The sequence below is a fragment of the Anthonomus grandis genome, chromosome 11 (assembly GCF_022605725.1).
Source record: "Anthonomus grandis grandis chromosome 11, icAntGran1.3, whole genome shotgun sequence".
Taxonomy (NCBI): domain Eukaryota; kingdom Metazoa; phylum Arthropoda; class Insecta; order Coleoptera; family Curculionidae; genus Anthonomus; species Anthonomus grandis.
In genome coordinates this window covers 19,198,731-19,215,733 of record NC_065556.1, presented here as the reverse complement: position 1 = coordinate 19,215,733, position 17,003 = coordinate 19,198,731, and the positions used below count along the sequence as shown (strand labels likewise).

Genomic DNA, 17,003 nt, shown 5'->3' with positions numbered 1-17,003 from the left:
TAACTTCCGTAACATGGGTATTGTAGAACTGAATCAAGATATTGTCTAAAGGGCATGTAGAGTTTGATTGATTAATAAAAAATGAATTTATTTTATTGAGATCTTCAGATAAAGCCAATGGAATGTTTCTATTATTATTAGACTTAATATTAAGTTTTTGCAGTTCAGACCATTTTTTCTTTAAGTGTTGATTTGGAAGACTTATTTTTAAGCTAAGACTTTCTTTCAGCTCTTCTTCTCTATTTCACCTTGTAGTTTATTTCTTCTTTCTTTCCTTAAAATTTGAAATACTTAGAAATTTTAATCAAATTCCTTACATTCCTTTGAGAAACAACTTTTGCACGTCATGAACTTTTGCCGCGAACACCAATACTGGCATTTTAACCATATTTTTCAATTATATTGAATACAGTAGTTGTTGCAACATTTAAATCACTGGAGATTTCACGCATTGTTTTCCCTTTATGGTATTGCCGGATAATAATTTCTCGCACTTTTAGATCAGTAGGTGTTTTCCACGAGCCATTATTGTATTTTACTCGTAATAAAAGTGACAGTAATTAATTATCGATGGTCAAGTGACGCATCAAAATTAGTATTGTTGACAACGCACTACTTACTCGTGTTTTCTCAAAGGCGTCAGGCTGTATATTTTTAATTAAAAAAAATAAATTATAATATATTATTATAATAAAAAAAATTACGGTAAAGTGGAATTTTATTCGCAAAATGACTACTTGTTCCAATATATTATAAGGGGTTGTAATGTATAAGTGAGGGATGCAGCATAGGCTTAAAAAAAAAGATTATTTGTAACTAAATCTTAAGAATTTCCAAGAAAATCCAAGATGTTTTAAACCTGTTTCGAATAATCACAAAAAAAAATTATTAGTCTTAAAATCATATCAGTATGTCATACTTACGACCTGTTTTTTAAAGGTAGATCAACTCTATCACTTTATATTTTCAAAAAATGTCGTTTGATATATCAAAATATAACGTAAATATTGGGCTGAACATACTCTATATTTATTGAATATATCAGAGAGTATTGACTCTTTACTGTGAGTAATCAACTGTCGGTAAATATAATTTATCAACAAATAGTAATTGATACCAATAATTTTTTTACTAAAAAAAAATAATGTTTTTGGGGTGAAGTACTTTCGAAGAACCCCCAGTATACCTAAGTTAAATAAGTTTTAATTTTAGTATTAATCTGCCCCTCCCTCTCGATTTCATCCCTTGATAATATCGTAAAAGTACTGCGCTAGCCTTTTGAGAAAAACAAATCCAAGTAGGGAGTGCCAACTTAATTGACCTCTTTTATTGGTCAAATTCTGGAAATATTTCGATAAGCCATTGATTGATGATAATAACATGTCCTACCACTCTTCCTGAGATGTTGGAATGCCTTATTAGGCTTGATAAGGGCCTTAAAAAATAAAACGTGACTTTTTCAACCACGTGACTCTATCATGAGACCTGTACGGTGTACACCAGAGTGTCTAAAGTTCAGCTGCTGAAAATAGATTTCAAAAAATAATTTTCATCTTAGCGGGGTGGTCTCCGAATTGAGATTCTCCCACCTCTCGTGGGAAAAAATCAGCTGTAGCTCCAACAATGGAAAAATAATATTATTCTTTAGCACTAGCAAGGAATTTTCCTTATAGGAAGATACCCTTAATACCCCCCTCTCCCCCCCGGTAAATGCTGGATATTCAACCCCCAGTAGCGTCGTTCGGATCACGACTATAACAGAGAGCCAGCCGTCCACTTTGCGGTATGGTGTGGAGTAATTTGGGATTTATGTAATGAATTGAATGAGAGAGAGCTGCAGGGTGTGTATACACAGTCAGTCAGAAGGGTGGGAGGATCCCGGGGGGTGGCGGGTGGGCGGCTAGGAGAGCGGCAAGGGGATGATGGGTCAGGGGGAAAGGGGGGGCGGCTCGTATCGATCGCAAGAAAGTATATAACCGGTGTGCTATGTAAAGCCCAAACGTCGCCTATGTACGTTTCTTTTTAAATGTAAAGCACGGCCGACCTGTGTTGGCAGTTGGCAGCCGTGTAATGTGTGTGTTATAAGGGAAATTTGGCAAGGGCGCATCAGTAAGGAGCAAGAAATCCCACGTCAATGTTGGGTTGCAAGTAACTTGGTCATGCGCGTTTCAGACGCAGGGTTGCCACACTATATTGGTACTACGCGATATTAATAGTTTACAGAAATTTTGCAACTAAGATTATCCTGGTGTAGAGCCAAATATCTTAAGAATAGTTGATGACTAGATATAAAATTCAGATTTCCAGATCTTGATTGTCTCAGAAAAATCCAGCAACAAGCTATTAACAAAAATACGAGTAGCTACAGCAATTTGAATTTTTTCCAAGTGCTTTTATACTAATTTTCAGAACCTGGATCTGCGGTTTTTCTAATTAGGTAATATAATAAAATACCACCATGATATAATTAATTAGAGCATTTTGATAGTTCCAATTTCAATTCTGTTAGTTTTACCAGAAAAATGGACCTACCAATTTTCCACTTATTGATTGTCTTTCTCGAGCAGATAATTAAGAATCCATAAACAAACTATAAAATAAAATAAGAATAGTTATAGGATCTTAGAGATTTCCAATGGCAATTTTGACCAAACAGGTGGCTCACATTTAGCACCAAATATTACAGAAAATGATATTTATTTTGCAATTAAATTCATAGAGAAATATATCCTTAATGCTCCACTTTTTATTCCCAAGCTGGATAAGTAGTTGTGCAAGAATGTCCATTATTAGTAAGCCATGATCTTTGAATCCAAATTCCTCGACTTTAGAATCAAATATATCAGAAACTGCTCATGATATTCATTTGAGCCTCAAACGAACTTTGTAGAAAAATGTATGCTCAATGCTCTACTATTGATTTTCAAAAGCTGCCATAAAAAACACAACAAATCAACTCTGGATCCTAACACCTCTACTGCGATTAGCCATCTTTAGAGCCATGTATCTCAGAAACTATGCATGATATTTATTTGATCCTTAAATAAAATTTATAGAGAAATGTATGCCCAATGCTCTATTTTTTATTCCCAGAAGCTGCGACAAGTAATTTTCCAGAAATGTCCATTATTAGTAAGCCATGAGCTCTGAATCCAAATGCGTCGACTAGGTTTACCCACCTTTAGAGCCAAATATCTCAGAAACTGCTCATGATATTCATTTAAACCTTAAACGAAGTTTGTAGAGAAATGTATGCTTAATGCTCTATTTTTGATTCCCAGAAGCACTCTGGATCCCAATGCCTCCAGTGCTATGCTATGCTACCTTTAGAGCCAATCTCAAAAACTATTTACAATATTTCTTTGATCCGAAATGAAATGACATTTATAGAGAAAAGTTTGCTTAATGCTGTACTGCTTATTTCGAGAAGCTGCGATAAGTAGCATTCCATAAATTTGCATTCTTAGTGAGCCATGCGCTCTGAATCCAAATGCCTCGACTGGGTTTACCCACCTTTAAAGCCAAATATCGTAGAAACTGTTCACGAAATTCATTTGATTCTTAAATACAATTCATAGAGAAATGTATGTTCAGTGCTCTATTTATTCTCAGAAACCACAATAAGCAGTTTTCGAAAAACTCATTGGAGTCTCAAATGAAACTTATAGGGAAATGTATACTCAATGCTATACTTTTTATCCTCAGAGGCTGCCATAAGTAGGTTTCCAGAAATTTACGTTCTTATTAGGCTGGATTTCTCCCAGTTTTCTTAAAAAAATCTTACGCTTCATATGATATTAGGAAAAAATATTAAATTTCTTCATACATAAATTGGCGTTTGCTCCATAATATTCTACTTCTTCGTACAAATGATATTTAGCAGTACAAACCGTGGGTCATTGACCATACCGGCTCATACCGCAATAACTGTCTTATAATATGAAAGTTGAAATTGAAGCTTCAAGCTGATACTGTTGTACATTTTAAATAACCCAGTTTAATTTGGATTTTTATGTTTGTACTGTGATAGTATTGCAATTGCTAGTAATAATTAGAAAAAAAAATGTGAATCATGTTTGTGCTTTTATCTGATGGCGCTATGAAGGTAAGAAAGACTTATTACTGGTAAAAATCAACACTGGTCGGCTCATAAGGGCTGAAAATCCCTAGGAGAGGGCGTTCACACGAGGGAACAAATGCATCCCCTGAGATATCAATGTCTGACGGCTCCTGTCGAGTGTCTCTGTGTATACAAGTACATATAAAGGAAAATTACATTTGTTGCGATTTTGACTGCACAAGAGAGAAATCACTATATATTTGTGAATGATTAAGATTAAATTATATTAGTCAATTCCATGCTAATCAAAGCATTTATTGATTCCAGATCGATGACCCTCTAAATGTTCAATGACAATAATTCAAGCAATTCCTGGTTCTTGGTTATTTCAAGTCTGTGACCTTTTAGAAGGTCTGTTACCCTTTAGAATAAGATGATTATTTATTTAATCCATTGCACCCATATTTCAATTATATAAATGTGATTTCAGATTGCAGACTTTTTTAAATTATTGATTGATTCAATAATTTCAGGTCTCTATCATCAAAGTTAATTAATTAACTAATTCCAGGCTGGTAACAGCTTATATGAAACAATTATTAATTATAAACCATCATCATTTTACTATTTTCAGGAACAATCTCTTTAAATCATTATGATTATTAACTATTTGATAATTTTTTATTCAATTCTAATTAATTCATTCTCATTCATTCATTCATCTTGATTTTCTAATCAATTCCAGATCTATAAGACATTATTAATCATAACAAATATTTTATTACTAAAATTAAATCACAAGGCTCATTTTTCATTATTCATTAATAACTCGAATATTTTTTGATTAGTGTTATGATTTTTTTATCAATATGTATCGAGAAATTCTTAAATCACTCTGATGATTATTCAAGTGATCAATAATAAATATTTAATCATTCCCAAGATAATCAAGAATTTTCTGAATCACGACAATTTATATATTTCATTTATTTCGCATTAATGATTTTCTAAAACCGTTATGAAATAAATTCCTATTTAATTGATCATGACCTGAAATCAATGTAACGATGATCAATTTTAAGTTTATGAAGGCTCATCTAAATCGTAACAATTATATTTTTCTAATCAATTTCGGATTTATAAGGAATTATTAATCAATTCCAAGGTTTATTGCTATCTTGATAAATTCATTTTTTTGATGGTTTTTTATAAATTCAAAGGATTACCATAAACTTTGCCAATGATTTGATTGATTTTCTATTGATGAGCCTTAAAGTAGTACTTTTTTAAGTAGTTAATTTATTGATCTGAAATCAATGAAAAATATTTAATCGATTCCAAGTTATTCAAGTTTATTATATTTTCTTCATTTCGCCTCTACGACTCTCTATGAAATCACTATGAAATCAATCCCCTAAATCTCTATAATTATTATTTAATCAATTTTAAGTTCATAAGTATTTATCTGAATCATGACTATTAATTAATCAATAATTTTCCGGGTGTTCTTATTATAATTTAATTGTTTTTTATATTATTTTTATAATTAATTTTTTAATCAACTTCAACCTATACGGCATAAGAAATATTTCATTATTAAACTTTTTCTTTGATAATTGAATTGACATTTACTTAATTAATTGCACGGCTCATTTTTATTTTTTGTAACAATTAATTGATTATTAATAACACTTTTTCATTAATATTAAATTTTAACAATGATTTTTCTATTGATGGGTCATATTTATTTATTGATTCTTGTAATGATTTTTTATCAGTTATACACCTACAGCTGCATCGTTTTACTGTTTTCGTGCCAAGAATCTCTCTAAATCATTATCATGATTAATTAATTGATCTTGACCTGAAAACAGTGGTAACTATTTAATCAATTCCACACTACATATTCAATTATTTTTTTCTGAATCATATTATTATTAATTTCAGTCAAGATCGGTGGTCAAAATCTTTAAAATCACTGTGACAATAATTTAATCAATCCTTGGTTATTTTGACCCTTTAGAATCCCTATGTTGATTATATATTTAATTAATTACACAGATACTTAAATGATATAAATGTAATCTAAGGTTGCTGACCTTTTTTAAGTTATTGATTGATTCAATAGTTTTTAATTCAAGACTCTTCAAAGTTAATTATTTAATCAATTCCAAGTTGATGAAAGCTGATTTGAACCGTTCATTTCTGTGAGTTCCGGATTGTTGATCTTTTGTATTTGTTGGAATGATTTCTTATCAATTATAGACCGACGATTTTTCGATCTTAATTAATTCTTAATATGTGTTCAATAACATTGGCATTTTTTAAATCAATTCCAGACTTCTATTCTAAGTTGATAGGTGCTTATCTGAATCATGAAAATTAAATTAATCGATAATTGGCCGATGACCCTACATCAACATTACATCCATTTTATAATCAATTTCACCCTTATTAATAGGGATTATTAATCAATTACAGGGTTATTCTTATCTTATTATAATATATTATAATCAAGTGATAACTAATTAATTTTTGTGATGATTTATAAATTTTGGCAATGATTTTATTGATTTTGTATTGGCGAGCCTCTAATATATCGATTATTCGATAGATTCTAATTTATTGATTAACTTTTGATATTGATGATTTTTAATCAATTCCAGGTCTGAAGGGTTTAAATTAGACAATCCAAGTGTGAAGAGTGAAATTAAATTTTTTTTTTGAGATTTGGTAGTTTCTGCTATTGATTAGGACGTTTTTTTTGAGATTCGATGACAGTTGTGCACCTGGGAAGGCATTTAGATATCTACTGGATAGGTTCTTCGAATAAATCTTTCTAGATCAGTTTGGGTAGTTTTAGAACAAGAGAGAGAGAGACCAAAGATATTCCAAAATCTTCACGTTATATGCAGATGATCCATTACTCTGTGTTGTTATTATCTTGTGGATTTTCCAGGAATTTAAATGCAAATTTAAGAATAGCTGCGGCTCGAAGGACCACAGAACGAATAAATTTATCACGCGTCGAGACGAACTTTTCTTCTCGCTCGTTGTGTTCGCGCCTGTCAAAAAGTCGAAGCGGCAACGTGGCATTCGACGATTAACCGAATCCGAATAATTTTCGTAAATCCCGAGGAGGTCGCACAGTGCATCGACGACCATTGTGCGATTCGGTCATACTCTCTCTCACTCTCTCTCTCTGCGAGTGTGTGTGTGTAGTAATAAGTAGTAGCTCACTTTACGTCGCGCGTGGTTGCGACCTTTAAAATCGCGAATTTAATTTACGAGAGCGAGATTCGTCGACGATGTGTTTCTATCCTTGTCGCGCGTCGCTCAATTTTTTTTTCAATGAGTCGTCGTCGCTCCTTCCTATGTTAGTTCTTACGAGTTGGTAGTTCTCTTTTTTTTTGACGCTTGAGGATTATCATTGTTGTATGTGAAGGAGGGAGATGGATATTGGATTATTGTTGTAGTGAAAAGGGATAGACATCAGGATCTTTATAGGATGCCATGGCTGTACTTAGAACTTCTTTTGGTAAGTCTATTTATTGTAGTAAGTGCGTCGCTTAGAATCACCTCACATTCCTATCTTTTTCGAGAAGTCGAGTTTCGAGAAAAACTAGTAAGATTCAATTATATGAGCAATATGCGTCGCTCAACATTCCTCTTACCTACCTTGATGACATCATTGCTTTACTGCCCTCCACTTCCTCATTGAGGAAAAACCACTTGGTTCATCATTTGGAACATTTCACGTCAAAGCATTTGGAGGTTCATAAACACGAAGTTGAGGTGATTGAGCAATTTAAGATCCAGTGATTTTCCAACAAACTTTGTTTAGTAAAAAGAGTTCGGTCTATAGAAGAATAAAAAGAAATAAAAATTTGGATAAATCATATTTTCCACTAAAAAACTTTTTAGTAAATCATGTCCATTTTCAAAACATTGCAATGCGAAAACTCTCCAATACGTCCATTTTTATAATAAGGAATTTCGGCAGTGTTGCCGTACTTTACAAAAGTTCATAAAGTTTAGGTGAAAGTCTACATCAATTATTGCCAAAGTTAATGGTGGTAAATTCTGGTTTTTAGTCGGAATTTCTTAAAAGTGAATTTCCTATTGTTCAATGTTCGTATGCTATTATAAAATTATGAAATAATTACTATATTTTAACACCCTCTAACGGTACTATTTTTTTTTGTTAATTAAAAATAGTAAGGATCTCGCATTTCATGTATTTAGGGCTGTTATGTGTTCACAAATTTGTTTGCAAATTCAATTTGTTGGTCATAGTAGGTGACCCAAGTCACTGAAAAAAATCGAAATAAAACTTTAAACAAAGTAAACCCTCTGGCCTGAAACCTGTATGTACTAAAACAATATCTAAGGAATAAAACTTAAGAAAAGAGCTCACATGCCGGTAACCCTGTCAGTTATTATTTTGATTCTTCTGAATATTTTATCTCAATAATTTGACAATTATGAAAGTCAACGTTCTAATGCTCGTCTTCTTTCTAATGGTTGTATATCTTCATTAGTTCATTAGTGTCCGTCTTCAGTATCAACTGTATGATATTTTATTTCAACAATTGCAAAATATAGATATATAAGGAATAGTCAATTAGCTCTTAAAAAAATGTTTAATTAATAGACGACCAAAAACAAAAATAAATGAAACTTTTAGTTGATATAATACAATAACAGGGGTGTTCAATGATTCATTTTTTAATTTTCATATTACTAATACTAGTAAAATTCTTGAAAACTCAAATGTTATATCATATTATGCAGACGATACAGCTATTTTGTTTACCGCCAAAACGCGGCCGAAAGTTTGTAGATGTGTAGAACATGGTATAGAACAGGTGAATACATAGTTGGTTATGTACTAGTTTATTAAGTCTTAACGCAGTAAAAACTCCATTTTTAACTTTTTCAGCAACGACTGTAGATCACTAAGTTATAAATAAAATTTATACATAACTAAAACGGTTTTTCACCAAACAATGTTAATAATTGTGATTGTCCTTACATCCAGAAGAGAGAAAAATAAAAATACCTTGGTATAATTTTAGATCAGCATCTTAAATGGAAAGAAGATGTAGTTGCTTTGGGCACAAAAGTAAGGAACATGTTTTACAAACAATAAAACAAGTAAAGTATATAATAATAATAAACAAAATAAAAACAATAATATAACAAGTAAAGGGTTTTTTCTAGAGACGGAGAACTTTAAATTGAAATTAACCACAAAATATTTTATTGATATGAACGAATTTGCTTTTATATTAAAGAATTTTTTTTTGGCATTAATATTTCAAAAATGATTCTTTCGGGCATGTGACCCCCATGGCTGGCGCGTACGTGGCGTAATCTAGAGGTCCAATTTTCACACACTCTTTCCAGTACTGCAGGCTGTATTTCGGCAATCACGCGTCGTATGTTGGCTTCCAAGTTCTCAAGTGTTTCGGGTTTATCAGCGTAGACATGCGACTTAACATAGCCCTAAAGAAAATAATCTAATGGCGTCAAGTCGCACGAACGAGCTGGCCTTTACAGGTCCATTCCTTGAAATTATTCGTTGCTCGAATGTCTCTTGCAGTAAATAAATTTTTTGGCGCGCTGTATGGCACGTGGCACCGTCCTGCTGAAACCACATTTCTGCAACGTCTTCCAATTGAGGCACAAAAAAGTTATCATGTTTCTGTATCGCTCACCGTTTACTGTAACGTTCTGACCATCAGCATTTCTGAAGACGTAAGGACCAATGATTCCACCGGCCCATAAAGTGCACCAAACAGTTAGTTTTTTTTTTCTGGATGTAACGGTTTTTCGCCAATAGCTCATGGATTCTCATCCCCCCAAATTCGGCAATTCTGCTTGTTTACATAGCCATTTAACCAAAAGTGTGCTTTATCACTGTACAAAATTTTCATATGAAATCAACAGCAATCTTTCCTTCCGCCCATTCAGCTAATGTACGGCGCAAAAGATGATCCTGGGGTTTCAACTCCTGGACAAGTTGAATTTTATATGCTCGCAATCCGAGATCTTTGCGCAAAATTTTCCATAAAGTGGATGGACATAAGTTCACTTGTTGAGAACGACGACGAATTGACACATTTGGATCATGATCAACACTATGCTGCACAGCAGCTATCGTTTGTTGCGTGCGCACTGTACGGCGTCTTACGGGATGCGTATTGTCGACTAGAGTAAAAGTATTGCGAAAACGATCAGCAGTATCTCGAATTAATATCTCTGAAGGACGATTATGAGCACCATAAAACTCACGTAATGCCCGATGTGTTTCTCGAATAGAACCATGTCTTTCAAAATAACTTTGAACAATTTGGAAACGTTGCTCCGGCGTGAGTCTGTTCATGATGAATTGCCAAACCAAACTTACCTAAAAATAACCCAGAACTGTCACGTCGGCTGTCATAAAAAACAGTGTTGCCAAATGAAAGTTCTCGTCTCTAAGAAAAACACCCTTTATATGGAGCTTTAGTGAAGTCGCTGCTAAGTTATTGCATAATTCCTTGGAGCAATGCATGAAAATACTTTAAATTATTAAAAACAGCACTTAATAAACTACCCCATTCCTCAACTTCTCAATTGTATGGACATTCTGACTTACTTCATCTTCGAAATTTATACGTTTAAAGGTTGTCTGTAACTCTTATCAAAAGACAAATTATCTTTTACTGAAGTAAATTATTCACATCATTTTTATGCTAAAAAAGTACAATTTATTACCTCCTTTATTAAGAAAATATTTACATAGAAAGACCATATTTAAAAAGAAATTAAGAATGCTTGTTTCTCAAAATCCACAGTTCTTTACGAATCTATATTATAAATATTAAATTTTAAAATAATAAATTGTCTATCTACTGAATTTATCCATATTTTTATAGATCAAAATATTAACATATATAATTATAATTACCAATTAAAAATTTAAAAAATCATCATTACACCACATTTATGAAAGTTTTAATGAAGTTTTAAAATTTTATAGCACCCTTTTAATGAAAATGAAAATGCAAAAAAAAACAAACATTTGATTATTAAAAAAAGTAGATAAGTTTTTCTGAGGTCACCGTGATGAGAGCTTGGGCCTGTGAAGCAGACTGTAAACACCAAAGTGATAAGAAATGAGAGCAAATGGGAGAACAGTGGAAGAAGAGTGAAAGGACACGCTATACCCAGATAGCGTTTCCTTTCATCATCTTCAAATTCAAATAAAATTTATTTACCAATAAAATTACATAAATAATTATCAATTTACAAGAAATAAACCATTATGATAAATAGAACCATGCCTCGATTATGAAACCGTTAGCACAGGTGCAAACCTGTGTAGCGAGGCCATTTTTTTAAAAAAGAATAATAAATAAAAACAAAGATTAATAATAACTATTAACCTGGCCAATATATGCTTTTTTTTAACAGTAAAAGAAATATCAGAGGGAGGTAGGTAGACGCAGAAGGGGTGCAAAGGAGAACGTGGCATGTAACAAATGCTACTTGTAAAGAAATTTTAGATAGAGGCGAGCGGATACCAAAGCCCAATAAAAAAATGTATACAGCCATTTTCATGGTTTTTAAACACCTTGATTGTATTTATTTCAAATTAAATTAAGCGTTCCATTGCTGTTTTTCAAGGAGATAATTTTGAATATATTTTTTAAATACTCCTATTGAAAATTGTTCAGGCAATTTATTCCAAAGTTGAGAGGCTACAGAAACAAAAGATTTTTGAAAATCTGTGTTTCTATGCTGTCCCACAGGACACCCACAGGTCTTTGGACTTGGGACTTTGGGAAAAAAATTATAAATCTAGTGTTATACATATGAAGATGATTTTTAAAATTATTTACCAGGCTCTCCAGTTTTTAAAATGTGATAAATAATTGTGTACATAGGGTATTTTCACCTCATGCCTCATACACGCGCAGATTTTTGACCTCATTGACTACTGGTATAGCTGAACATTTGGAATCTGTGCATGAAAATTGGGAGAAACGTCAAAAGCACTTTTGCCACAACCCAGTATTATTGTATAACATTTGGAAGCATTTAATTTTAAGTTGTGAAAAGTTATCAATACTTTTTAAATCCCGAATAAACTGAAATTGAGCTATAGGAAGATTTTTGCGTGAAAACGAAACATATAGTTGGGAATCACCCGCTTATTGCTATAATGTTGAGTGTTTTACACAAGATATCATGTCAGCAACATATAAAGAAAAGAGCAATGGGACCAAAATGAAGCCTTGCGTGACACCCGTAGATACAATGTGGTAACTTGATTTTTTAGTGCAAAATTCCTTATTAAAAACTACGCAATGAGCTCTGTCAGCTAAATAAGACCTAAAAAAATTTACTGCATAATAAAGTTTTGCTAATAGCATTTCGTGACTTAGAGTATCGAAGGCTCTACTAAAATCTAACAACCCAAGACATGTTAATTCTTTTTTTTCTTCATTTTTTCTGATTTCATTAAGAAGGTTAACCAAACTGGTAGAAGCACTAAAGTTCTTTCTAAAACCTGCCTGGCATTCAGGAATTAAAGAATGTGTGTTGATAAGTTTCCACTTCTTTATCATATCCCAAGTGTCATAAATTTCTCTTATCAGATTATGGAATTAGTCCAGAAATTTTGAACTTTCCTGATTGAGCCACTGGTTATCTCGAACGTTTCGCATTGCATCTCATCATCTCAAAATATTCCCTTTTGATCATTGAGTTTTAATCTAAATTTCCATGAAGGACCATCTTGGTGAAAGGGCGCAAGAAGGACAAGAGATTGACTAATAAAATAGGGCGCAACGAAAATGGAATTTGTGAGAAAGTCACCCTGGACCTGTGAAGCAAATGGAACAACTCTGAAGAAGAGTGAGAAGAAATGTAATGGTGAAGGTGATATGGAAATCTAGATGAGAGCCTGGGCGTGTGAACTATATTAAATGAATAAATAATTGTATAAAAAAAATCCATTACTTTGATTACCTGAACAACGGAAAAAAATTTATCCTAGAACATCTTGATCCCAATAATGCCTGCCTTCTTTGTTTTCGTCCGGTCCGACCTGATGAGGCAAAATAATTACTATTTACCGCAATTCCAAGATTGAAACCATGTACGCTATATACGTTTCTATAGTTGAAGCATAAGGTTCATCAACCGCTTAAGATCTGCACTTCTGTGTTGTTGTTTTCTGCATTTCTCGTTCACCAGCACCACTAAGGCCTATAATGTCAGGCGCAAGTATAAACTCATCGGATGCTTGGTTATTGCTCTCTCACTTTATGTAAAGGCGTCGTTAAACCGGTCCTTCCTCTCCCCCACTTGCACGTCTTTTATTTCAAAGACGATTTTTGTTATTGTTAGACCGGCCATGATATCTTCCTTCACCCTTCCCCCCTATACATGGTAACTTTACGCGGGCGGTATTGGAGATTGTTACCACGTTAGTCGTTCTGTACACCAACATGTTAATATGGAAGGTTAATCAAATGATTCATTACTTTTACTGTCTGGAGTTAAGTTATACGAGAAGGTTTCATTGTCCTATTCTCACTTCATGACGTTATTTTATGCAGAAGATATTGCAGATGGAGTAGATTTCTTCTTCAGTTTGGTTCAGTGAATTTGGTAACCTCATCCTCCTAGCGTCGTTGCCCTAGAATATGCCTCTTCATTACCATATGCGCGGGTTCGAAAACCACTAAGTAAAGGTGTGTGTGTGTGTGTGTGCATCAGCTCATATCAAAATGGAACGTTTTGCTTGGTAACCGAAGATATCGACGAAAAAGGAAGAAAAATGCGGGCCACTGAATTCTTGGCCTTGCTACGCGACGTTCTTCGGACGAATTTTAAAACTGCTCACGTGATTCCTCTCTTTCTTTTGCATTGCAGAAGGGTCGGACGTAGAAAAAGAACTCTCAGAGATATATAACCTTTGAAGGTCAAGGACTTTTTCGTTATACCAGCCAGACATCATCATTCAAATTATACGTTTACTTCGATCAAATTCTTCAACCTGTAAGAACCTGTAGGAACCCCTACATATTTTTTCTTATAAGGGAGATCTCTAACATTCTAGTTAACCTAATTAAAATCTCGGCCATATTGAACAAATACGTCCAACCATACTTATTCTGTATACAGTGCACCCGTCGATTTTAATATTGGAATTAGGATTTTTCTACGTGGAAATTAAATATACAGAGTGACTCAAAAAAAAATGACGTCATCAATATGTTTTTTAAATGGAAATCACCCTTTTTTAATGCAGAATCAGAAAGAACACATTTTTTACAAAGGATATGGTATATAAATGAATAGTGGTTACATAAGGAATTTTGAACGAAAAATTATAATAAAATTTAAAATTAAAGAAATACTTATCTAAATTAAATATTCGAATTGAGCACTGTTAACCACCTGACAATAACCAAGGCGATTTAAAAACTCTTTTTGGACGTTGTCAATGACATCTGGAGTAATATTTCTAATTTCCTGGCGTATTTGTTCTTTTAATTTTTTAAACTCGCTGGTTTAGTGACATATACTTTAATTTTTAAGTATCCCCATAAAAAGTAATCGAGGGGAGTTAAATCTGGCCATCTGGGTGGCCATTCGATGAACCCTCGTCTACCTATCCAACGATTTGGAAAAACTTCATCTAGATAATTGCGTAGTGTGGCGAGGCTTCATCTTGCTGAAAAAAGAGATCACGTTGGTGCATGTCAAGTTCTTCCAAATCCGGATACAAAGTTATCAGAGCGGGGGTAAGATCATTTTTAAGAAAGTCCAAATACCTCTCACCAGTGAGTGTCATCAAAAAAGTAAGGTCCTAAAACTCTTCCTTTCACTATATACCGCACCACACATTCACTTTTTGAGGGGTGTTGTGTATGACATTCTGTGAACCAATGAGGGTTTTCAGTCGCCCAGTATCGACAATTCTGTCTGTTCACATGGCCGTTTAGAGTAAGAAAATATTATCCGTTTTACAATATTATTATCATTACATAATTGCTGCATTTGCTCACAAAATTCATTTCGGCGATCAAAATCATCTTTCGATAGCTCTTGAAGTAAGAATATTTTTTAAGGGTGGAACTTTGCTTTTTTCAATACTTTATGCACAGTAGATCGCGTTAAATTAACATTAGAAGCCGTGCCTGTGATTGTGGCTTTGGGGTTATTTTGGACCGTTAACAGAACGTTAAGCTCATCTTCTTCAGATATTGAACCCCGACCAGCTTTTTGAGTATCCCGAACATGCCCAAATTCACGACGCTTTGCTTCAAATCTGCTTACCGTGCTTTGGCTAATAGGTGACCCGTCAGGATGAGTTGCATTAAACAACTGAACCACCTCCTTTTGAGTACGCGACATATTATCTCCGTTTGGTTAATTTTCTCATATAAATAACTGCTTTCGCCTCTCAAAAAGAATAAACACCACTTGCAAATGTAAAAATACTTCAAATAGTTGCACCAAAATACATTCACTTTTTGACACTGACAACAACAACTAAAAAACTAAAATACCAACATATTTTAATTTAGATAAAAAATGGTGGTTTCCATTTAAAAAACATATTGATGACGTCATATATATTTTTTTTAGGTATACCCTATATATTTAATTTCCACGTAGAAAAACCCTAAACCCAATATTAAAATCGACGGTTTCGACGGCATTTTTTCAGAAACGGTCCATTTAATTTTTATTGAACTTATCCGCTACTTTACAGATGCACTGTATATCCTATATAGAAGGAACAAGAAAACAAGAGAGGACGACGTATAGTAGTGGTAAATATATAAAGCAGAATATTGACGTGGAATTTTCCCATTTAACACGAAGGAAGGTGGTGTAAAACGTACGGAGGATAAGAAGGGGAAGGGGGGAAAGGCCACAAGGGTCCCCCGTAGTCAACATTTTCAGGCCCGTGTGTATAATAATAATATGTTTAAGGTCGTGAGAATGTAGCATCATCGAATAGACACTATAGATACCCACAGATCGAGTCGAGATAAACGCCTCTTCACCCCTCTATAGAAAAACTGTAGATTCGTACCTAGAGGATTAAATTTACGATATCGACAGTTCAATTTCCATTAAAACCACTCTGTGTCTGGATAACGCTGGAATACACAAAGTCTTTTGCGGATCAATACGAACCAGAATATAATTGCGAACTTTCAAAACGCAAACGCGGTTTAAAAATAATAACGTCACGTTCGCAACCCCCCTTTACCCTCTCATTAGATTTTCATATAAAATTCGCGTGTGTTCCTTACGCGAATCGGCTGCCAATTTACATTCGAAATGCCTTTTTGTAAGGGTTAAGTCTATACTTATACCGAGTAATAAGCGGTTGAGGTTATGGTGCATTTTAACGTTTATATTGTGAAATTTTTATTGGATTTCTAAGTTAGGGGCAACCAGGCATCGTATCGATCGATTAATTGGTATGAAAATGGCGGACGGCAGAGGCAAACGACCCGCAGAATTAACGAGATCGTGACAAAGCAAGCGGCCAAGAATAAGATGGGAATTGCAAAAAGGTCGCGGATATTCAGATGCCCCCTGGTTTCAGTTCGAGAAGTTAACGAATTCTTTATGCTAGGAGCGAATCGAAGTGCCGCAGTAGCGGACCATCAGACACAGAGATTAGTGAAAATGAATCGCTATACAGAAACAGTCGTTTTTGTGGCCCTTTCAGCAAAAACATACAATCCAATACCATACCATTTATTTTCCCATAAAAATACATAAGCTAAAACTAATTACAATGATCAACGAAATTATAACTGAAAAGCCAAATTAAATATTGGCACAAATAAATTACCTATATTTACTCACTCAAACATTTAAAAATTACTAAAACTCAGATGGTTGATTTAAGAATTCA

At 33.6% G+C, this 17,003-nt stretch overlaps 1 protein-coding gene across 4 annotated transcripts in view; it reads left to right on the top strand.

Moving 5' to 3' along the window:
• Positions 1–17,003, top strand: part of LOC126742111 (serine/threonine-protein kinase tousled-like 2) — a 175,342-nt gene that overhangs the window by 41,855 nt on the left and 116,484 nt on the right. For 2 of the 4 annotated variants that reach the window (XM_050448664.1, XM_050448662.1), the window contains exon 1: positions 7,225–7,598. The exons of the other annotated variants lie outside the window; for them this stretch is intronic. In XM_050448664.1, coding sequence (XP_050304621.1) covers positions 7,574–7,598 — 25 coding nt within the window. In that variant the 5' untranslated portion in view covers positions 7,225–7,573. Of the gene's footprint in view, positions 1–7,224; positions 7,599–17,003 lie in introns of those variants that run through there. 4 annotated transcript variants of the gene reach the window in all.